Source organism: Sceloporus occidentalis, unplaced genomic scaffold (genome assembly GCF_023333645.1).
Source record: "Sceloporus occidentalis isolate IW3139 unplaced genomic scaffold, rSceOcc1.0.p SCAF_6, whole genome shotgun sequence".
NCBI classification, from domain to species: Eukaryota; Metazoa; Chordata; class Lepidosauria; order Squamata; family Phrynosomatidae; genus Sceloporus; species Sceloporus occidentalis.
In genome coordinates, this window is record NW_028316986.1 from 139,355,917 (window position 1) to 139,380,252 (window position 24,336).

At 37.9% G+C, this 24,336-nt stretch overlaps 1 protein-coding gene and 1 non-coding gene across 4 annotated transcripts in view; both read right to left on the reverse strand.

Annotated features, from left to right (window-relative positions):
* The window catches only part of CSMD1 (CUB and Sushi multiple domains 1), a 1,238,710-nt gene that overhangs the window by 282,224 nt on the left and 932,150 nt on the right, over nucleotides 1–24,336 (reverse strand). For all 3 annotated transcript variants that reach the window (XM_089531085.1, XM_089531084.1, XM_089531086.1), the window contains exons 18-21: nucleotides 22,606–22,794; nucleotides 17,172–17,288; nucleotides 12,605–12,820; nucleotides 6,295–6,483 (exon numbers count right to left, since the gene is read on the reverse strand). In XM_089531085.1, the coding sequence (XP_089387211.1) occupies nucleotides 6,295–6,483; nucleotides 12,605–12,820; nucleotides 17,172–17,288; nucleotides 22,606–22,794 (711 nt within the window). The remainder of the gene's footprint in view (nucleotides 1–6,294; nucleotides 6,484–12,604; nucleotides 12,821–17,171; nucleotides 17,289–22,605; nucleotides 22,795–24,336) is intronic.
* LOC149311448 (U6 spliceosomal RNA) lies at nucleotides 20,637–20,747 on the reverse strand. Its single transcript, XR_016281813.1, has one exon. It is a non-coding gene; the product is annotated as a U6 spliceosomal RNA (small nuclear RNA).

A 24,336-nucleotide genomic window follows, 5' to 3' on the forward strand; every position in this document is an offset into this window, starting at 1 on the left:
CGCTTCCTCTGAAGATGAGAGAGTGTGACTTGCCCGCGGTCACCCAGCTGGTTTGCATAGCTGAGTGGGGATTCCAATCTTGTTTTCTAGAATTGTAGTCAAGTACTGAAACCACTACAGCACACTGGCATCACACACTTTTATTTATCATACTTAAAGACCCAACCTCTAACAGAGAAGATTAGGCATTTCTGGCCAAAAAGAAAAAGAATAAAATTTGCAATGTGATGGAATAGTTAAAAGGCAACATAAACTGGCTAAAAATACATAAACACAGTAGGGAATTTCTTCTGTAGCCAAAACCATTATGCTAATATTTTGTTAAAGTAAAACTAAATGGAAGGGTATAAACATCCAAAAGGACAAAGGCAGTTCTAACTTTAGAAATATTCCCCAGAGACCACAGATGAATGTGCATTAATGTGTTTGAAATGATTCCGTGGTCTTAAATAATATTTGTAAAAGAAGAAACCAACATGGTATTCCTGGGCTAGATAGACGACAGATCTCTCCATTATTATAAGACAGAGGATGCATGCTGCTTTTGATGTGATTTGATTATTATTTTAGTTTAGTTTTAAAAAGGGAGTGATTCATAAAATCCCACATCAAAAGAGGGCTCTGTTGTGAATGAATTGGTCTGTAGGCTAAACGTGTGATATTGGAATTGAATTATTACTTGGTAGTTCAAAATCTCCATCAAAGTCCTGGCTCATTCCTTATTTTCAAAGGCTGGGTCGCTAGGGCTAACTATATCCAAAGCTATACATTTTTAAAACAGTTGAACCACAGAAATCTGAAGCATCTTAGTATATGCTTAATAATGTGAGGTCTTCACTTAGAGTAAGAGAACTCTACAAAAACTGAGAACAACATATATTTGTTTGAGCAAGCAATTAAGAGCACTAGGTATAGTTTAGTTAAGACCAAAGACTGATTTATATTATCCCCTGTAAACTATTATGAATGGTCTTCTAGATCCACTATGGAAGGGGGAAGAATAACAACTGTGTTTCTCCAAAAGACTTGTTGTCCATGAGGGGGGTTGCAATTGTCTTTGATGTCTGTGGATATATTCAATAAAAATCTGCCATTCTTCCTGGAATGTTTCCCTGGTTTTATGTCCTTTGCTGATTTTCATTTGAAAGGAAAGTTTTTCAGATAGCCAGTTATCCCATACCTTTGTCCACCAGTCAGCCAAAGATAGATTTCCCATCTTCCAGTTCTTGGCCACTTCCATCCTGACTGCTGATATCAGAAAGCCAATTAAAGCTCTAAATTTCAACTTACTGTTATTCCTAACATATAAAGATAGCAATAAAGAGACTGGACAGAAGTCAGTATTTTGATGTTTTATATTAGATATAATATTCTGGACCTCTGTCCAAAATCTTTTTATCTTCGGGCATTCTACTCATATATGTAGTCTCTTTCCAGCAGCCAGGTGATGAGGATTTTGTTATTCTAGATAACTGAACTGCTATTTAAAAGGGATTGACTCTAGTCTGTTGACCAGGATCGCTGCCTCTGAATTAGCATAAGAGGTGTTTTAAAACAGTTAAAACCTTATCAACAAAGCCCATCTATTTGAAGAATGCCAAAAAATACCTCCACTCCACTCTGTCAAAGGCCTTCAGAGCAGCTAATGATATGAAAGCCATAGGTGCCTTAGAATGGGTGAAGTGGCAAAGAATATTAAACATTCTCCATATTGAGTTTGCCATAGAGTGGCCAGGCATAAACTAAACTTGTTCTGGGTTTATGTAAGTTGATATTCAATTATTTACCATTTTAGACATAATGGCTGTAACAATCTTGGCATCTTCGTTTAAAAGGGCTATGGGACGAAATGATTTAACTTCTTTGTCTTTGGGAGATGAATTATTCTTTTTCTATGCCAACTTCCTGGCATTATACCATTTGCTAGTACTCCATTAAATATTTTCAACAAATAAGGAGTCAGTTTGTTGAAAAACACCTTGTAAAATTTCCTTATGAAGCCATCTGGCCCAGGAGCTTTACAAGGCTTCAAACTTTGTATGACTTGTTTCAGTTATTTGAATAAATCTTTGGATAGGTTTATTCAAAATGTTGCTCAGTAATTTTTTTAATTGGTAGGGACTTGAAAAATTCTTCCATGTCAGTCGTTTAGAGGACCTCAGAAGTAAATAGGTCCAAATAATACCTAAGGAACTCTTTTAATGTGAAGGTGGGAGATATGTTCATTTTTCTTGTATTGGAGGTAAGAGAAGGTACCAATGGAATTGTTCCCACTATGGTTTAAACTGGATCATAATCCATGTTTTTTACCCATTTTTACCCATTTAACCCGCATCAGAAAGGCGCTGGTAAAATGGGGTGTTTTTTGGGCTGAATTGGTTTATTTGGAATCTAATCGGATTCGAATCCACCCTGGTTCCCACTGGCAACGGCTTTCCTGGCCATGCTCCATTCTCAGTCCTCCTGCTTCTCTTCTTCCACCCCAGCAAGCCTCAGTCCTCCTGGCTTGCCTCTCTCCTTCCACCCCGGCCTCTCCTCTGCCCCTAGTATGGCCAGGAGGATGGAGGGAGACATGGCAAGGAAGCCATGACTGTTGCTTCCTGCCCCGATTTTTGAAACTGGTGCAAATACAGTGGGAACCACTGTGTTTGCTGAAATGATTTCAGGAATCAGTTCAGGAATTGAATTAAGAAGTAAGTGGGAATGAGGCCAGTATTTCCTCAGCTTTGTGCTTTATAAAACCGAATTATTTCTGCAGTGTGGATGCAACCTACCTAAAAATTCTACCTAAATTCCAATCTACTTCTTGGTTATATAAAGGCATCCCCCTGGTCCTAAGACAGCCCAGGGCATCCCCCCCCCCCCCACACACACACACAAAAGAGAGTTTTGAATGAGTTTTGCTAAAAATGGTTGTGGGAGACTCTAGGGGAACAAAATGGGCTACACTTTCCTCATCCCATATGGACTATATCTCTATCATATGGATCTAAAACAAAACAAAAGATCTCATATTAAACCACACATCTAGGTTCCTGATTTAGGGCTTAACCAGCTCACAAATTAAAAAGAATGGGCAGCAGAGGGGATGTAATCTGTGTTGATGTTCCTAAGAAGTGAGTAGTTAATAAGGTTTTGCTCATTTTATTCAGTGTAAAACGCTCTTGTATTTTAAATTCCAGTTAATTCTCACAGAATGTTGGATTTTTGTCCTTGCCAAGTAAATTTAGCATCTTTTAGCTGAGAGTGCAGTAGTGAGTTGTGAAAAAAACTGCATTAATACTTTCAAGGGGGGAAACAAGACAAGAATATATTTCACAACAAGAAAAAAGGGAGATATATGGGCTGCTAAACATTTTTTTCTCAGTAGCTTTCATAAATAATATAGCTGTTGCATTTATTGTTTTTACTGTTTTTCTATCACACCCATCCTTTAATTTAGGTTGGTGATAACTAAACATATAAACCTTGTCTTGTGTGCTTTAAGTTGTTTCTGACTTATGATGACCCTGAGGCAAACCTATCATAATGTTATCTTAGAAAATTTCTTCCGAGGGGGTTTGCCATTGTTACTGCCATCCTCTGAGGCAGAGAGAGTGTGTGATTTGCCCAGGGTTACCCAGTGGGTTTTTATGGCTGAGTGAGAATTCGAACTCTGCTCTTCAGAGTCATAGTTCAATGTTCAAATAACCACACCACACTGGCTCTCCAGCATACAAATACCAGCACATTCTAATTATGAAATTAGATCATTCTGAAACTATTTCTGCAAAGCAATGGTTCATATTTGTTCTGTGGTGCTGTAGATAAAGGCCTGCAAGGCTCTTTAAAAAGTCAAATAGTACAGCGGTCAGAGAATTTATATTCAAAATTGAGAACTCCTGATTTATATCAGAAATTCAAATTAAATGAGTTCTGTCAAGATAAAAGTGCACGTTTATAATGCCTCTTTCATGTGTCTGACATTTGGAACAAAACCTTTTGCACAGCCTTGACAGACTTTTTCATTATCTTTTTAATAAAATAGACCACAAATAAACATTTGTGTAGGAATACATAACAATTCATCCAATAAATTTTAGGGCTGAACAATATCAATTTCATAGGTCTAAACAATATTAATTTCCTACATGGAATCAAAAATAGAAAATAGTACAACCAAGAAACCCTCATGTACATACTGTCCACATAAAAACAGAAGGAAAAGAAGAAAAGGAAAAGAAAGAGGGGGAGAGATTTCTACAATATTTGTATGTGTATATGCATGAATTCAAGTTACCTGCTGACTTATGGTGACACCATGGATTTCACAAGTTTTTCTTAGGGGATAAAATTTATGGATTGATTTTTTGCCATCCAAGTGAGCAAAAGGAAATATCTATCAGTCAAATACACAATGAAATCTGGGAGAAATCTATAGAAGAATGTGTAAAAAAAATGTTTCTTTCAAAACTTTTTGTACCTTAATATATTATATTTCGACACATTCACACATATAGGGGCCTTGGTAACTGATGGGGTTTGGTTCCAGGATGTGCTCCCCCCCCCCCCACATGGACAGTCAGTTCCTAATAAATACGTAGAGTAGTAAAATGGTGTCCATTATATAAAATCAAGGTTTACTTTTTGTTTTGTTTTTTTAATTCAAGCCATGGATATGAAGGGCCGAAAGTCATGTTAAGCCAGGATTTCTGCCTTATCCTAGTTTGATGTGAATGAACAGCATGCTAGTGCACTCTCCCAGTTTGGTCCTTTTGAGCAAGAGTGTAAAATTTACTAGGAAAGGACAGCACAGCATGATGCCAAAACCCAGTATCATGGTTGTTGCACCAGTACATGCCAGGATTTTATAAGCAGAGAAAAACTCCTGGAATGTTGCTGACTTACAAGCTTGGCCTGGTTGGGAAGAGCAAATCAGGATCCCAGATCCAGACATTTCATGGTGCAGCAAACTCCCATGGGATCCTGAAGAATGGCTGCATTTGACACCTAGTAGCCCCACAGCTTTTGAAAACTCTCTTTCAGCCACATTTCCTTGAAAAATTATTCTGTTTTAAAATTGTTCTTTGCTTCTAAAATTAAATTATGACATTTCCTTGGTTTTGTAAATAAGTTGAGTTTTCCTATTCTGATAACGTGCCATCTCAACAGCTAAATATTAGCAGTATAATTAGCACTACTTTATGTTTCCTTCCTTTTCTTCACTGCAGGCAGTATGGCTGTGCTGTAACAAGGACAGAAAAACCATGACAATTTGATTTCTCATGGCTCTCAGTTTCTGTATATACAACACCTATTTTTGTAGCTCTAACCAACTTCCCCTCTGTTTCCCCTCACTTAGAATGCAGTTCAATTTAATGTATGGCTGCAGTGCAGTAGTCTGATTTTCTTTAACTGCCACAGAATAATACCATGATGAACCTAATGTGAAAACAGTACTTATTAGCGGTTTTAACAATGCTAAATTAATAGAGCTCAATGGAGAAATAAGAAAAAATAACATTTAGCTTATTTGAAAGGTAGTTCAAAATAACTTTCTGGTCATTAAAATGAAATAACAACAACAACAACAACAACAACAACAACAACAATAAAGAAGGAATTGCCAAAATTATCAAAAGATTAGAAAATACTCAAGGATGAAAAACACTCCATAAAATTAGATTCTAAAAAAGCTTATGTGGCATTTCCCCCCTTGTTATTCTCGATGGTGCTACATGATTCCTTTAAATCTATATATCTATGTTTGTGTGTATGGACAGACAGATAGATGTGTGTGTTGGAGCCATTCCACTTTGTTGTCTAGTAGAAAGCAAGTATGTCTCATAGACCAGGGCTCAGGAAAGTGTGGTCCACAGCACGCAGGTGGCTCTGAAGCCCCACAAAATGGCCAAAGTCAATCAGATTTGGAACCGCACTCCCTTGATAAAACCACCTTCGTTCCCATTTACCATACTCATGGGAAAATAGTGACATATAGTCATAGCCCATTACACCCATGGGACTAATCAGTGTGATCATTTCAGTTAAGATATGGAGTTGCTGCTATGAAACAATATCAAAATGTGTTAATTTAAGGCTAGGTTAAAAATAATAGTTAACTATAAGTACTTTTCAAAACTTCCAAAATTACAAAAAGACGGTAGCAAAATTGCTATACAATGTATAAATGTACTCAATAACTGTGCCAATTGTTTGCCCCCATCCCTTTGGCTTTGCTTGCAACCTCTCCTTTTCCACTCTCATGTCCTAATAACGTCTTGATGAATGAAATGAAAGCATGTGACCACCTACCCACACACCTTGGCAGAGGTGCACTCCATACACGCCGGCCACCACCCAGGCAGGTAAGCTTGTTTGCACCTTCTAAACGATATCCAGGGAAGCAAGAAAATGTCAAGGAATCTCCAACACCAAAATGAAATCCTATTCTTCTGCTGAAGGCTGGGACACCAGGATCATCACAGGGCTCCAGGTCATACTCTTCAGACAACAAAGGGACAGAAAAGTTCAAGTTATTTAACTTTGAAATGAGTATTTGATACAAAAATATGTTCTCCCCCCAGCAGATCCTGTCTATTGAAAACAATTAGTGAAAATGTGTACAAGTTCCAAACCTTTCCACTATATATTTTTTGTCACTTGGAGAGCTCTGCATCAATTAGAGTAATTTATTTATTTTATTAATTAATATCCCACCTTTCTCCAGCAATGGAACGCAAGGTGTCTTAATCTATTAAAAATAATACAGATTCAAAAATATCAGTAACAAAGTATTAGTGTAAAAGTTAATTATGCCTTTTCCCTTGTTCTAACCAAATTAAACTGAGAAGGTAGTGGGATAGAGAAAAGAGCCTTCCCTGAAGATTTTAGAGCTCAAATAAGCTTACATAGGGCCCGTATAGACAGGCCAAAATAAAGCTGCTTTGGGTCACTTTGAAGTATGCTGTTTAAATGATGCATGTGTCCTAAGAGGCCAGAAGCTGTACCAAAGCCACGCTCCAGTCCTTAGGACAGGCCCATAGAGAGAAGTGGTTATTCTTCTATAAACTGGATTAACATTTATCTTTAATAAAGTTTTCTACAATTTCCTCAGAAAAGACATTGGCTGGCATTTCCATCACCATAAAACCACTTACAATCACATAAAGGTGAGTGAAGATGTTGTGCAATGCTCATATTCTAAGGAGGAGAGCAAAGATATAGCTATGTCTCTGAGACCATTGTGCAAATGGAACCAGCAGTGTGGCCACTGTACAGCAGTCCCAGTGCACAACATGTTCCAATGCACAATGGGATACACAGCATATTGGGACATGTTGTAAATTGGGACAAGCTATGCATTGTCACAATTTACTAGAATGAGAGTGTATGTCACGGACGTCACTCCACCACTGTAAAGTTACATATCATATTCTCTGATGCAGAATTCTGGCCATTAAATTTACTAGCCCCTTTTCCAAAATCATGTTGCACTGACCACTTCCTGGTCTTCATGTAGAGAAAATGTTATGTACAGGTTACCTGTTTTTGTTCAAAGATTTTAGCAATTCCACTTTAAAGTTCCGGTATGTTTTAATGAGTACTATCTGATTATTTATTTTTGTTGGTAGAACCAGACTTCCTCCTCCTTTTTTTAATCAACATTACCTCATTTGCTCAGATTCCCTTCCTGAATATGACATTCAGGTACAGTTATCTGCTCTAATTCTTCTGCAGTGAAGACAGATGCAATTTATTCATTGAATAAATTGAAACTGAGTGGGCTTCAGTTTCAGTCTTAATCTTACCTCCTCCTACCCTTCAGGAAAAAGTGTAAAGATTTACCTTTTCCCATGTGGTAGATGTGCAGCTGTATGTAGAAATATATTCCTTTTCACATATAGTTTTGTATATCATTATGTTTCAATTGAGACTTTTTACGTATCTTCTTCAAAAAATAATTTGCATCAGATTCTGGTTTCCCCATAAACTGTTTAAAGGGAATTTGCTTGGCTTTTTGCACTTCCAGATTTTTTTTAAATAATTAAATGTACATTTTGTGCAGGTTTTTTGTTGTGGGAGAAATGTTCAGGTTAAAATGGAAATGGAAGGGAACACACTTACAGGAGGAAAACCAGTGTAAATTTCATGTATTGGGAAGGGGTGATTTGCCAGTTCCATAGCCAAAGCTGCCCCCTCCCTTGGAAGCCTAGAAATACTTTTGTCTCCTAGCAAGACACCCAGAACAGCCATCCAAATCCCTTCACTCTTTGTTCCATGAAATGCCCTTTCATGACACTGATTCAAATGACAGAGCACTGGCTGAAGTGCTTGTCAAGAAGCCAACTGAGGTATCAGCTCTTGGACCAGGGCCAGGACTTGTTACGAGTGAAGTAACATAATTGTGGCATGGCATTCACAAAAGAAGCCAATGCTGCAGCCTAGGAACTGCTATCATGACTTAACAGCTTGCAGGTGCCTTCTGATCACCAACACAGAAAAAAAACTTGGTAGATGCCAATTAAGATGGACACCATATAGGATTATACAATTTTATTTACAATTTTCTAATACTCCTAAGCAACAAACTCCTATTTCAACATCAGCAACTTATAAAAATGTAGCTGATCATTCCATGTAAATTAATTTGCATGTGCAGATTCCTCTTACTGCATGCAGAAAGTGGAGTCTTTGAAAGTGAAGTCCAATGTGAAGTCAAAGAAACCCCTGCAGGATATTTTCCCCCTGCAGAGGACTGAAGAATAAACTTGGAAGCACAGTGCCTTTGTAGTCAAAGAAAAATAGGCTTTTATAAAGTAGAATAGTACAAGAAGAGCATACATATAGGGAGGATCAAAAACATAAATGGATTGCTTTGCATGCTTAATGCAGCATTTTCTATTTGTGACATACATTTCCATCACCTCAATCAGTTCATTTTTTGACTGATACCAAAACAAGCTGCTGGTTCAGCTTATATTGAATTGAAAACCATCCCTTTTCAATAGAGTTCTCATTTTGAAGAATAGTTTTATTCTTCTCTGAAAAACAAAACACTATACCTGGCCTGTATCAGAACCAGCAAAGTTGCCAGCATATGTCCTGCCTGAAGTCTTCCCAGCAGCATCAGGTTAGCTACTACCAGATACAGTGTATTCAGGGAGGTGAGGTGAGGTGGCATGGGGTGGGTGGGGGCATTTCCCCAAAATAAGAATTCTCTCTTCCCCCCCCCCCAATAAATTTCCATTCATCTCTCAAATTTCTAACATAAAACTTCAGTTGAGCATTTGGAAATACAGTTTGTGGGGGGAAAAGAAAACATAAGAGTAAGAGTTATTTTCACTCTCTCACTCTCTTGATGCTAGAAATTTGGAGACCAGAGGAAAATTTTATTATGACAACCGCATTCTCATTTTGGGTACAATGCCCTCATTGCATTCCCCCCTTTACCTACACCCATAAGCATAACTGAGACAATTTTGAATGTGTGAAGGAGTCTGTCGGGGGAACAGGAAATCCCACTGGCATTCTACTGATGTAAGCACTTCTGGCAGTGGAAAACCTTAACTAGATGTCATCTGAGGAATAATTTACCGAAGGAGTATGAACCATCATTGTATAAACATATAAAACAATGTTTTGTTTGTTCAACCCCCTAACTGTTAAATGGAGCCATCTTGTGAAAAAGGTGTACTATTTGACTCAATAACAGCTTTCTACCTCCTGGCTCATTTTACGTGTGTTGGTCTTTCACTCTTGCTCTTGATAAATTTAGCTTCCATAACAGGGATGATTTTAATCTCAAAGGTAACAAGCAATTTTAGCATTTTTCTTGCTGCTGCAAGAATGTTTTCATCAATTTGCCTATTCACAATTCAGGATTCAGGATTTATTCTGTGCAATATTTGCACCCAGTTATTCTGCACTGGAAACAACCTTTTCTGCAAATGAAACTGCATTTTCTGCACAGAAAATTCCTGACAGCAAGGGCTGTACAACAGTGGAACACACTGCATCGGCGAGTGATGGAATCTCCTTCCTTGGAGGTCTTTAAACAGAGGCTGGATGGCCATCTGTCGGGGTTGCTTTGATTGTGAGTTCCTGCATGACAGGGGGTTGGACTGGAAGGTCCTTGTGGTCTCTTCCAACTCTATGATTCTATAAGAATACATGGAGGAAGTTCAGAGAAAGAAATGGCTTTGCAGCTGTGTTCTTGAAGGCTTTTAAAGTTGAATGCTCCTGACTGTATACATCCCTCTAGCTGCTAGTGGTCAATATGCTTCAGACACTCAGCTCCTGAGAGATTCTTGAATGTACTTAAGCACTGCATTGGAGAGGAGCAACCTGTGCCAGCTGTTTCTTCTGGCAGTCTCTCCCTCAGACTGGGTGGTAATTTTTTGCAAGGCTAAAGAAGACCTGGCTAAACTTCTATGGGCTGATAAGTAGCCTCTTAGATCATTCTTCCCCCACTCCCTCGCTGCACTGGTACAGATCCTTACTGGGTAAGGGTGAGGGGAAGCATGTGCATCATTACATTTTTATACAAATTGACCTGTATACTGAAACATTCTAATTTCTCTAGTTTCATCTCACATGAACTTATCTATGTCCTAAACCCTACGAAAACCTCCTTGTGAGATTTGGTGACAAATGGAAAGACATTGGAGAGAAGGAGAAATTGTTGGGAAAACACAGAAGATCATTCATACATCTCAAAAATGTGTATTAACTTTACACTAAACAGGAATATACATTAAAAACTGATTTTAAAAAAGATAAAAGATATAACTTACAATCTATAGCATAAATTACTAGCAAAGTTGAACAAGGGAGTATAAGTGTTAGAATAAGAAGAGAAATAATATTTGAAAATATTTCAAATATAGTTTTTAAAAATCTATGTTTTATCAATGAAGAGGAAACCCTCCTGAGATAAATCTAGAACTGATGAGAATATTCACAGTTCCAGTGATTTGTTCTGCAGAAAGGTCATGTGTGGTTTGCATAGAAAATACTATATTATTATTATTATTATTATTATTATTATTATTATTATTATTACATGACCAGATGAATCAAGTAAGTGGTCAAGGAATGCAAGGTCACATAGCACTTCACATCTTCAAGTAATGGCCTATGTCAAGGGCAATGTGATAATAATATGCCAATATATGAACCAAGGTTGGATATCAGGCAGTAAACCATCTTCTGGAGAAGATGTTTCTAAACAGTATGTTTCTAAACAGTCCAGACCATTAAAAAAAACTGAGACTGGATATGATAGCCCTGTTTAAATATTTGAAGGGATGTCATATTGAGGAGGGAACAAGCTTGTTTTCTGCTGCTCCAGAGAACAGGACCCGGAACAATGGATGCAAGCTCCAGGAAAAGGGAACCAATCCTATGCTTTTGACTTTCAATAGTCCATTCAACAAGGCAATAGTCATTAAAGCTTTAAATTTTGCATATTTATGGGGAAAAAATAAGAACTGGTCTTGTAAATGTTCAAATTTTCATAGAACACCCCCCCTCCGGTGCCTTAAACTTTGCCCAGTTTGAGGGAAAGGGGTTTTCTTATGCTTTCTTTCTTTAGATTGTAAGGATAAAGGTCAGACTTTAAATCTGTGATTAAATATAATATGACATCTTCAGATTTCCCCACTATATAACTTTTTCCCTTATTTTGTTGCCCTTCAATTACTATTTTTATACATTTAGTACCCTTGCTTTTTCAGATCATGATATACAAAATAGGAAATATTCCATATTTGTCTCAAATTTTAAAATAGTATTCACCTTAAAAGGTGCTTTCTCCCAAATTAGAGCACAGATGCTGCTGGTGATAGAAACAATCCAACAAAATAAAAGTAATATAATGGCAAAATTATTATTTAGAGAAATTCCCTATTAGTCCCGTATTAAAATATTTAATATGCATGAAACAAATATATAGCTGAAATGCTGAGGAAACATATTGAAGCAATGAAGAAAAGTCAAACAAGATTAGATTAAATAGCCTGTAAATATATTTAATGGCTGGAATGCTGTTAGTGAATTGTGATGGTGTAAATCAGACTTATGCCATCACAACTCACTTTTTCCTCACTGCAGAAGTCATAATTATTTACTGACCATGCAATGATTAAACTCCATCCCCCAAAATGCATTTTAAGCCAATGCAACCATTTCCATATCATTGGAGAAGAGGGCAATAAGTGGAGATACATCCAGCTATTTTTCTATATCTGGACAAGCAGCAAAGATGCCCTTGGCAAGGTCATTCTAAGGTCATTGACTGTCCCTGCACCGTCCTTTTACAGCATGTTCAGCTACAGGAAAATAACTGGATACATCTCCATTGATCTCTCCACTTTCCAATGACATGGAAATGGCTATATCGGGAGAGGGGAATGCATCTTTTAAAGGTGGGTTTGGGTAGGTAGCCCTGGGAAGCATAGCATTTCCTGATCCAAGTTTCCAGCCAATGTCTTTTATGTCAATTTCTATTCTGCAATACACTTTATTGATTTGTTAAATATTTTTCTTCTTCTAGTGATGTTTACTGATCATGCCGGTTAATAATATATTGTTTTCAAACATCTACCCAACCTCACACCTTTACCTGAAAATGTTATGTTAAAACCTTCATAGGAAATGGAAAAGTCAGAAATAAATCGAAGTTGTGCAGTGAAGTTTCCGAAAAGTCCAGCTTTAATGGTAGGGGGCAAAACAGATCCAGTTAATCTGGCCACAGGTTCAGTGAAACTTCCATCTTCAGAGATGAGCAAATAATCATGGGAGCTCTCCAAGTGAAAAGTGTGGAAAATCAGTTGTACACCTTGAAGGATGGAAAAAGAACAAGAGTTCCCTTTTAGAGTACATAATAAACAATGAAATACTCCTGACTGTTTTGCAACCTATCCTCTTGAATAGAAACTCTGAAAACCCTAGACAACTATGGGCTCAGCAGGATTCACTACCAGCTTCTATCAGACAAGGTGAATGCATATCAGATTCTTGTCTCTTACATACAGGGTTGTTAAGAAATTTCAAGAAGCGTCATGTAAGATAGTGGTCCTGCAAGCAGAATTAAGACAGGCACAATCCAGCTGTGTTCAATACAACTGTGCAAACTGCCATCATAGCCTTCTTTCCCCAGGCCCAGAAACTGATCTCTGAGTCAAAGACAAACTATGCCCGATGAAAACCTAAATCATGAACCACATCATGGTTAAATCCGACATCAGTCTCTGTATAACAGCAGTATTTTATTGTCTCAGTTTTGGTAAAGTGCTTGCAACAATAGTGTAATTGTATGAAGAAGAGGCAAATGAACATGGCAAGAACTCTTATTTGATGTTGGTGCTATTGCCACTCTTCTTCTCTATATTTAAACCAAAGGTCATCAAACTGTAGTCCATGGGCCTCTGGTTGTCCATGGATGAGATTCATGGGATCTGTGAAATGGGTGCAATTTTTTCCCCTTGATTTCCTTCCAGTTACTTTGAAAACTGTCCATAAAAATGACTATATCATTAAGGTTTTGCCAAGGAAAAGACAACACAAAATAACTTTAAATTTCCTCACCAACTGCTACAGGATACAAAAGATGCAGTGCTCCTTCTGTTGGCAAGTTCCTTGCCAATGAATGCATGAAGCCAATTAAGTTGACAATGAATGTGGATCCTTTTCCCAAAATGATTCCTCCAGCTTCAGCAAAACTTGCATTTGCCCCAATCATACTATAATTTTATTTATTGTGTTGCGAAGAAAAAGAAGCCAAATCCAATTGGAGAGACCTTGGTGAAGCCATGTGCCCTGAAAATATTAGGCTGGTTTGTGGCTTGGAGCAGTGGTAGGAAACTGAAGCAGTGCTTGTAAAAAATGACCTCATCCACTCCACAATCTCTGACATTTCTTGCACTCTGAGGTAGGTCATTTGACAGCTGTGTAATTTCTTTCAGCATTCAACTGGATGAAACTACTGGCTTCTTTGAATTATCTGCTTTCCATTTGCCATGTGTATACTGACACCATCAAAGAAAAAAAAATCCCTTTTTTTAGTCCCTTGTGGAAACCAGAAAGACCACTGGCATTAGTGAAAGTTTTCTATACCAAGCAAAATGGTAAGAGGAGGAAAAAATACTTGCTGTGCTTTGTGCAGATAAAGTACTTGCTGTGCTTGGCAACACAACTGTTTTGGTGCTCTGTTGAAGAAAGGTGCTCCCCATGCCATCATGACTCATTGCTTTCTATACTGGAATGCATTGGCATCAAAGACTCTGCCAATGATCCTGAAAGAATTCTTGTCTACTGCCACAAATGTCATGGACTACATCAGAGCCAAGGCCTTGAGTCACGAGCTTTTCAAGAAGCTTGTAAGAAACAGAAGCAAAATATGAGCTTCTCCACTACACAAAAGCTCATGGGATTTCAAGAACATAAGCCTAGAAACACTTTATTGTACTTGGGCAAAAGTTTCCCTTTTCTGAGCTAATTGGAAAACACATTATCAGAACAATTTGACATTGTTGAATTCATTAATGGAAGATATTTCAGCCATATAAAGGAAGTAAACCTTTTGATTCAAGGCACTGAACTCACCATTATGAATGCTGCTGAAAAACCCTGAGCTGTTTGGGCAAGTTTCAACTCTGGAAAAGGATGGTAGAGACAAACTTTCCAGAATTTGAGGAACTGCTTTTGTAGGATGGAGTCAAGAGTAGCAAAGCCTAGCCCATTTCTTTCCAGATTATTTCAGGTTTATCTCTTCATTACTCTTATATCAGATATTTAGGTGTGCTTCTAATGAAACATTTCAAACACCTGATAGTTCAGCATGATAAACAGCTATATACCTATGCCAAACAGAAACTTAAAGAATGATGTGGTTTAAAGCTTTCTTTTTTTACTTCTACTTTCCTTAAAACTATTTCCTCAAACCCTGGGGGGGGGAAACATCTGAAAAACAGAGACATACTGAAATATTTATCGTGGGAAGTGTTAAAAAAGATTTGTTAATGGGCTGAAATATCATCTAGTTATAGTAGGAGGGCTTGTAGCTCATACTTTAGAAAAAAACATTATTTGGCATTTCAGTTGGTGCAACTCACTAACTTTATTAAATTGAATAGAACAGTAGCATGGATACAAAGGAAAAGGATGATATTCTGGGCATAGCCAATTCCTTTATCTTTCTACTAGCTCTCCAGATAAAAGCTAAGCAGAATGAGAAACTTTTTGTGTCCAAAATGTTCAGGAAATGTGTTAAATGTTTTAATTTACTTGTTCCACCACAGTCTCCTTTATGCCTATTTTTAATGCACTGTAGTTTTAAGCAGGGTGATGAATTCAACTGGTTTACTTCTTGGAAAGAGAAAGGGGCATTTGGGTTTAAAGATATATTTATAAATAAGAGATCTATATCAGAAAGTTCAAATTGGATGAATGGGATCCCGAACTCATACAGCATGCTATAGGGGAGAGGCCACCTTTGATGCTCTCCAGGCAGATGTCATGGGTCTGGCACAAAGACCAGGATGAGTGCATGGGGGGGGGGGGGGCGGCTGAGACCATTGGCAATATAAGGCATACTGACCCTGCCACATGTCTCTTTGTGATCACTCCTCTTGCTCCTTCCAAATCACCAGTTGTTTAATAAATTCTAGGTCAATAAAATGGCCCTTATTTAACCACACTCTCCATATCTGGTCTCATTGTTCCATGGTAGGACAACAATATACTGTCTCTTGTGCCCTTCCTATTATGTAAGAATGGGAGGGACTTAATCAATTAATGTTGGAGAAGCTGTAATATTGTAATACTGTTGGTACACTGAAACACATGTGACTCTTTTGCCCCAAGGTAATTCTCTTCTGTTCAGAGGGTCTCAGATGGATTAACAAAATAACTAATCAGAATATTTAGTTTCAAAGTTATACACTGATGATAAAGCCAGTGAAAATATATTTTATACAAAAATATTATATCCATCCTGCTCTCTGTTGAAAGAATAGAGATAAGAAGGATCGGGAAGAAGTTTACTCATCTGGTGATGGCTAGGCACAGTTTGAACCCTTGAATGAATGGAGAAATTGAGATTGGAACTTTACGATAGTTGAAGAGAAATGGTGAAAGAACTATAGAATATACACTGTAAATGTTATACATAAATTCTGAACATGCCTACTGTCAAAACAGATGTTTTGGTAGCTACCATTAGGAATATATTTAGATACTGATTGTGGTTGGATGCCGTGATCTGCTATTAAGAATGTGTGATTATATTTTTATTTTTATTTTTTGCAGGAGAACAAAGGAAGATAGGAAAACATTTGCCATCATTCTATGTGAACCATTAATAAAAGTAAATGCTAAGAAAAAAAGTATCTGCAGGAAAAAAAAATTGCAGATGCCTGGAAATACTTCATAAATAGGAAAAAAATGCCTCTCAAAGGTCCACACACAAAAATAAAATGAGATATAATCAATGAATTTTAATTTTTTATTTTTAAAATCCATTTCATTATTTGAATGATTGAAAGCTATCTCAAAACCCACACCACACTACTCAGATGAAATGCCATGTTTGATCCAGAATATATTAAAACAGTAAAAAGAAATCCAGACTCCTAGGAACTATAATTTCAAAAAAGGAGAATATTAATGGAGAAAGATAACATGTTAATTATGGTTACTAAGTGCAGGCTAATGAGCATATTAACAATGGTAAAAGTTACAGGTTATTTTACAGGTTATAAATTTTAAAAAGGCCAGTGTAAACAATACTCTGATAAGATTTTAGAAGTGACACATATTGACACGTGCAAAATACAAATGTTGCTTTGAATTCTGTTTTATCTGCAGAGACACTGAAAACCACTGATCTTAACTATGAGCAGTTCATAAGAATATCAACATATATGGAGTCCTTCTGAAAACTGTTTTCCTTTTGTCTCTTTTCCTGTACTTCAAGAGTACAACTAGAAAAGTTCAGGTCACACATCAAGTTCTCAAAGCCCAAAGAAAGAAAGAAGTATCACTCCCTCCCCCAATTAAATGTATTTGATCCCCCCCCCCCCGCCGCAAGCAGAATAGATAGCCATGTGTATTCCTGTCACTTTTGCATTCTCCTGTGTCTGGAGAACATTTTCAAATTGTGGCCTGGGAAAATCATGTGATAATCTTACCCTTGCCATGAGAAACCTCAATGGTCCACGTGCAGTTTAAGGAATTTGGATAAAAATCTGGAAAACCTGGTGACAGGACAGTTCCACTTCTCCCATGGATATAACCACCACAGAGAGCTAAGCAAAGAAAGGAAAGGAAAGAGGGGGAGGGAAAAAGAAGAAGAAAAGGAATAACTGATGTTCTGCTGCTCCACTTATAATCAAGGAGCTGATTAAGCCCTGTAGGTTTTTTGCAGGCGTTGTGGCACATGATAAACAAGTTCTAATGAATGCTGTTAAATTTGGCAAGAATACATTTTTGAAACACATACACACACACCCCATGTTGTTTATGTTTTATATAATAGCTCCCTGCCGAAACAGAAAAGTTGTAAACATCATCAGAGCAAATGAACTGATTAGCAGCAGCAATAGTAATAAGACCAAAATGCATGTATGTCTGCATTAAGGTCTACTCAGAATTACCAGTCAGTGTCTTGTCTCCTTGGCAACCTGACAGCAAAGGATTCAACAAGAGCAGGTCTCAAAAGGGATGATAATAATAAGAGGTAAAATAGAACACGTGGGTTTTTTATATTTAGGGGAAGGCAGGTTAAGCAGAAGACTGTCAAATCTTGAGTCCAGCCAGCAAGTACTGTTCTGATAGACAGGGCTAGCAGTAAGTTAATTGGAAGAAAAGATGTTATTTTGTGCAAATCTTCCAAAAGGTATCAGCTGTAAAACAGGCACATAGGCAACATCACAGCAACACACAGGTATGCCTCAGGTAACGAAGTAGATGTATTCCTGGGTTTTATTTCTTCCATGGAAAATATGATACCAGTGGCAGAAATAACATGGAAAGAATGGGGAAAGGCACACAGAGCAAAAAAAGGATGATCAGTTCAATGTTTGCTGACCAGTCATCCAATAACAAGACTCAGAAGACTGTGTTGGGTTAGATCCACTTTATTTAACCTAAACCCTATTTAAACTGTGTTGAACTTGGAAAGGGGCAAGATGGGTTAGCATCTTAGTACAGGATCAGTTGAGGCAGGCATCGTTCCATGATTTCCTCCTGAACTTTCGCCTGAACCCTAAGGTCAACCCAATTGGCGGGTTGCTCCCCATCCAGCCATCTAACGGAAGGCAGACCTGAGGAACACCCTCTCAGATCTTCAGACTTAAAGTGTTGGCAAAGCCCCCAAGCCAGCCCTAATGGTAGTCTCTTTACCTGCTCCCTGAGTCAGGAACTAAAGAAGCAGTTCTAGAGCTTCCCTCTACACCAGATGGATGCCACAGTGTTCACTGTAACTCACACAGTCGACCCTTATATACGCTGGAGTTTGGTTCAAAGATCCCCCCTGTATAACAAAATCCATGGATGCTCAAGTTCCATTAAATATAATGACATAACAAAATGGTGTCCCTTATAAAAAATGGAAAATCAAGGTTTGATATTTGAAATTCAAACTTTTTTTGAATATTTTCAAACCGTGGATGCTTGAATCTGTGTATAAAAAATCAGTGTATAAGAAGGGTCGACTGTACTTTTCTCCCCTCCCACTACCTGTCAAGTGGCTGCCTATTTATGGACTTCACCTCTAGACAAGCAGTGATAAGGTGCTTCAGTTCCTGGCATCATCACCATCTGGCCTCTTTCCACTGGAAGCCAGCAAAGGCAATTCCTCTCTTTCAGCACCCCACACCGCATGGGAATAGAGTTGCATTCAGCAAACTGTGTATAAAAAACTAACAGTATGTACATGTGAATAAAAACAACTAGCTTAGATATACCTTGTGTAAGTATATGAAAACATGTACTTGCATATATGTCCAGATATATCTTGCATAGGTATATGAACCTTCTATGGACCACTTCTTCCAAAATGCATCTAGGGATGACCATTAGTTTCACCAGCGTCCACTTTCCTTTTATATCCATTTTGACAGTAAAATTTTATGTATCTATGCTTTTGTAAAACATGTGAAGGGGGGATGGTGAGTTTATCTGCCCTTCCCTTTTCTCTCTGTTTTGTTGTTCATGCATGCTCAGTAAGAAATTATGGAAGCAGCTGCTGTTTATCTTGCCTTTTTGTAAGTACGCACACACAGCTAGAGTAAAATCAGCTTGGGTATATCCTGCTCTTTCCCAGCTCAAGCTTCATTGCATTGTTTACTAGTATAGATATGGTGCTGCAATTAGACAGTGAAAAGATGTGCTTCTCCTTTATCATCTTCCCAATGCAGATACTGCTAAAAAACAAAACAAAACACCCTCCAGTTATACAGAGGACCAGGAGGAAAAAAAGAAGTCTGGGCAGGCATAAAAAGACTTTGTAAAAAGGAGCTTCTTTGTCAGAAGCTTTGTTAAGGCTGTTGTTGTTGTTGTGTGCCTTCAAGCCATTATGGCAACACCCACCATGGTATTTTCTTGGCAGGATTTATTCAGAGGTTTGCCATTGCATGCCTGCATATAAAACCAATCATAAAGATGTGACTACCTGATTGGTAGGAAGGAATGGCATTTCCTTGATTGTCTTTGATCTAAGCTTAAGAGATAATATATGAGAACAATGACATAGGAGTTTATCAGACAAGGGAAATTGGAAGTATAATCCAATGGCAATCCGAATGCAATCATGGGGTTTAACGTTATTGTGTGATAGACTACCACACACAATTTTGGGCAATGGCAAGCTATTTTCAGGCAATGGGAAGTCAGTTCGAACACAATTCGAATTCACGTAAATTTGCTGAACTAGCAAATTCACGTGAATGCGTTCTGGCCCCACTTTCTTTTCATTCGAAATTAAGAGAAATTCCTCCCGTGTGATAAACTCCATATATTCTTCTAATTATTCATAATTATTTTAAAAAAATCTAATGAGAAATTGTTTGATAGATTCATCTAAAAAAATTCTTATACCCCCTCCCGCAAATGTATACATTTTTTTGCAAACTGAACACTTCACTTCTAGAGATAAAATGCATTAGGACTTATCAAATTTATGTATCACCTCACTTGCACTCCTAAATGACTAAATTACATAGTGATTAGTCTTAGTAAAACAAGATTGTGGTAATAGTCTTAGTAATAAGTAAGTAATGCTGATTTTGTCTGTTTCTATGAAAAACTAATACAGTAAATATTTTAAATTAAGCCTCATTATGTCTTGCCATTCCTTTGGCTTTTGACTGATAGAACCAAACTAAATGTATAATAAATAATCACAGCCTTACAGGAATATACAATAAACATCTAATCTTTCTCACCTTGAACTCCTGCACCAGAAAACTGCATTTCTTTAACAATTATTGTTTTCGAATATTCTTGCTGTCTATGTTTATGCATATAAATTTCTCATCTCTCTCTTGCACCCTTTCTGTCTGAGAAAATGTCAATATGGTGATTTAAAAAAATGGACTTGTCCTCCAGCCCTAGAGTTTGAAAAAACAAACTGGCAAAGCTGTTTTTTAAAAAGCAATTTGTTGCTGTTATTCATTACAAAGTATTTCTATTTCTTTGCACAGGGGGCCATGCTACTCTTCTCTGTGTTGTTCCAATTTTAGTATATGTGCTGCCGAAGTGAGCCAAAGTATGGGTATTACTTGTTCCATCAGCAAACTGACTTGGTCCTAACTTCTTTTTGCTCCCTTTGAAATGTAACTTTCATGGCGTGGCTACAGTTTATTTTTTGTATAACAGTACCTTTTTGCCACTACAACTTTCAGGCATGCATGGTCACTAGGAGAAATTTTTTTTAAGTAAACTTCTCAAGTTTTGCCCAATCTTTCTGTCCACCATCTAAAGTGCTGTCAACATTGGAGGAATGGGCTTGAATCTGAAGTATGTGCCTTGCCCCACCTTTTAATCTCTCTACTGTAAGAGTGCTGATTGAAACTTTGGAAATCTGAAGAAGGGGGTGGTGGATGGTTTCACTCCAGCAAGACAAAGGAGACAGCTGCTACCTCTGTCTACCCAATCCATCTATTTCAAAGTGACCAGTAGAAGATTTTAACTAAAAAAAAAAATTAAAAAGTGAATAGTTGAGATTAAACAAACAGAATACTCTAAATAATACATGCCACAACCAGCAGCAGTTTTTTAGAATGGCTATAAAAACCTCATACAATAAAGTACTGCAAATTTAATGGGCTATAAAAAAGTGAAAGAAAAATGCAATGTATTGATAAAACTACCTCAAAACTGCGCCACAATATAGTTTCTGCACACTGAAAAATATCGGCTCATGCAAAAACTTTATCCTCTGTCTGATTGAAATCTGTATCACTGCAATTTTCAGGAGTTCTAAAGGACAGAATCCCTTCTAGTCAGCCCCATCTCATTCATTGCAAAATCCCTCATCTTCCTTCAATGGATCTATTTTGCAATAGTCAGATAATAAATATAAGCTTATTACAGTCTGAAGTATGTCTGCTCATTTGATAGCTAGTCTGAAGGTAGCGTCTTGGGAAATTTCTTGTTATTTTAATACAATATAGAAATGACATGGAGCTGAATCCATCAGTGCCTGTCTTCTAGACTAGATTCTACCTCCCCTGCACCTTGCTATGCCATCCCCAATCTACTCTGGAGGGTAGGACCTGGAAAATTCTTTGGAGCAGATCTTTAGTGTACAATGAGGAGAAAAGAAAGGGGTATTCCCAATGCAGAGGTTCACTTGTATCGTGCTCAACAGAAACAACAGAGTGCAGAATTTCAGCTGGTTTAGTTCAGCTTAGTGACTCCCATCAGCTGCAATGGGGAAAGCAGCACCAGTCAAATACTTTCCTTTTAATAGTCAATATGCTTTGAGGACAAAAGTGCCACATCCTTTACAAAACTAGATAAGCCTGGCACAGAGGTGTAATTTCCTCTGCTTCTAAATGCCTACCAGAAAACTACACAGAAGGAAGGAATACTGTGTGAAGTAGAGGAAAATGACCACATAATTCCAGTTTTTTCTGTGGCCCTGTCTGCATGGGCCAGAATACATGGGGACTGGCAAGAGTCTTCTGATCGCAGAGGTACCCCAATGCCCCGTTACCAGGGCACTCCAGTTGCCATGCTGGACTGTTTGTATGCACATCCTGCTGTGTCACCCAGCATGGTGATCATTGGGGTCAGTCCCTTACTCTGAGGTCAGAATGAGATGCTTGGCATCGATCACACCAGGCAGCACAGAAGGACACATTGTAAACAGTAGCCTGATGTCATAATTGAGAGTCTAGATCTTCCAGGACGACCAGAGAAAAAAGTATATTCGGCACTGAACTGACCATGCAATATCAGGATTTGGGGAAGGAGGATGTTTTACTTCACCCGTGCAAACAACGACCTTAATGTATGTAGGAAAAAACAGGACATGAAAATACAGAGATAGGAGAGCAGATCTACTCTGATAATTTGTTTGGAAACAATATAATCACAACTATAGCAAATTGTACATACCATCACAGCTAGGTAGTGCATGGTTCCACTGGTGGTTTCTTTCACACACTAGTGGCTCGTCATCACTCAGAGTGTAACCTGGGTCACAGCTAAACGTTACTGTAGATCGGATGCCAAAATTGTTGCCATGCCGATGGCCATTCACCGGGATTCCTGGGTCAAGACAGGAGTCTGACTCCAGTGTAACACCTGAAAAGAAAGCAGAGAAATACATTAGGGATCTACTGCAAAAGAACAACCAAAATTGAACTGGCTTTTAAAACATAGCACTTAATTTGTTGAATCTGAAAACAAAGCTTAAATAAGAAATAATAGAATACACCCGCCCCCTCCCTGTTTAACGGCCACACAAAGCGCACCGTTTTTATTTAAATCTTCTGGTCTCTCCAATGAGAGGCCAGCAAAACCTTCTCGCTGGGCCAATGGGCCCCAAGAACCATACTGTTTATATGGAGAACAGGCAGTAGAAGAAAGGGATAGTAGTGTTTAAGAGCTTCTGGGTATTTTCTACTCCACTTTTGGAAAAAAGCTACAGGAGACTTTAGCATTAGCCTAAAGCAAGAGTCAAAGTCCTTGTTCTGAGGCCCTTAGCCATGGAAAGCAAACTGCTGAACAGGAGGTGATAATTTAAGAGTAGAATAGAACATCTTGAAACACTGGAGTAGAGAAAAAATGTAGCCTTGTACACACACACACACACACACACACAGCCACAGGTGTGCAGGTACTAATATGCAGAGGACTCTATAGACTCATTATCAAGTTGAAAGTGTGCTGACTACCCAAAATATTCATTATGCACAACAACTGTTATGACTTCACATATTGTGTGTTTTAGGGATAGAGTTGAATAAATGCTTAGGATGTTAGGGAAAACAGTGTGTGTGTGTGTGTGTGTGTGTGTGTAGATAGATAGATAGATAGTGCTCACTTTGGCAGTGGTTAAATGCCAGTACTGCAGCCACTAACTCACATACCACAAGGTTGTGAGTTCAATCCCTGCCAGAGGCTTAGGGTTGACTCAGTCTTGCATCCTTCCGAGGTTGCTAAAATGAGTATCCTGCTTGTTCGGGGGCAATTAGCTCACAGTTATAAACTGCTTAAAGACTGCTTAGTGTGGTATATAAATGAAGTTGCTATTGCTATTCCAAACCCTTTACCCCTCCACCTGACTCAAGGAAAATGGAGGACTTTCTTAACAGAAAAATGTAAAGGAGTTTAGTCTTCCAATTGCAAATGCATTCTCAGTATTACAGTTAAATCAATCAGAATCCTCACATTTAAGTGAAAATTAAATGAGAAGCTAAACTTGGATCATGTATCAATACAAGATAGAGAGGAGGATATCAAATCAAAGAAAAAGATGAAGATTATGTGGAACTCACTATACTGATTAGTTTCAGAACTATGACAGGAGAAATCCAAGTTCATCTAGCCAGGTGAACTTGGTTAAGTCACTTCCTCTCATGCTACCCTACAATATAAAGTTGTTTTGAGGCTAACTGTAGCCTTGAGTTCTTTGGAGGAAAGGTGGAACAGAAATTTAATCAATGAGTCAATTAAATGAGATCAACATCAATCTAGTAGGCAAGGGATGTCATGGGTAGAGTTCAGGAGATCAGGCATAGCATGAGTTTGGGACACTTAATTTCTTTTCAAGACACAATGGAGATATTTCCATCTGACAGATGTTTGGTTTAGAGTGCCTATGAACATGTTGCCAAGTTTTAT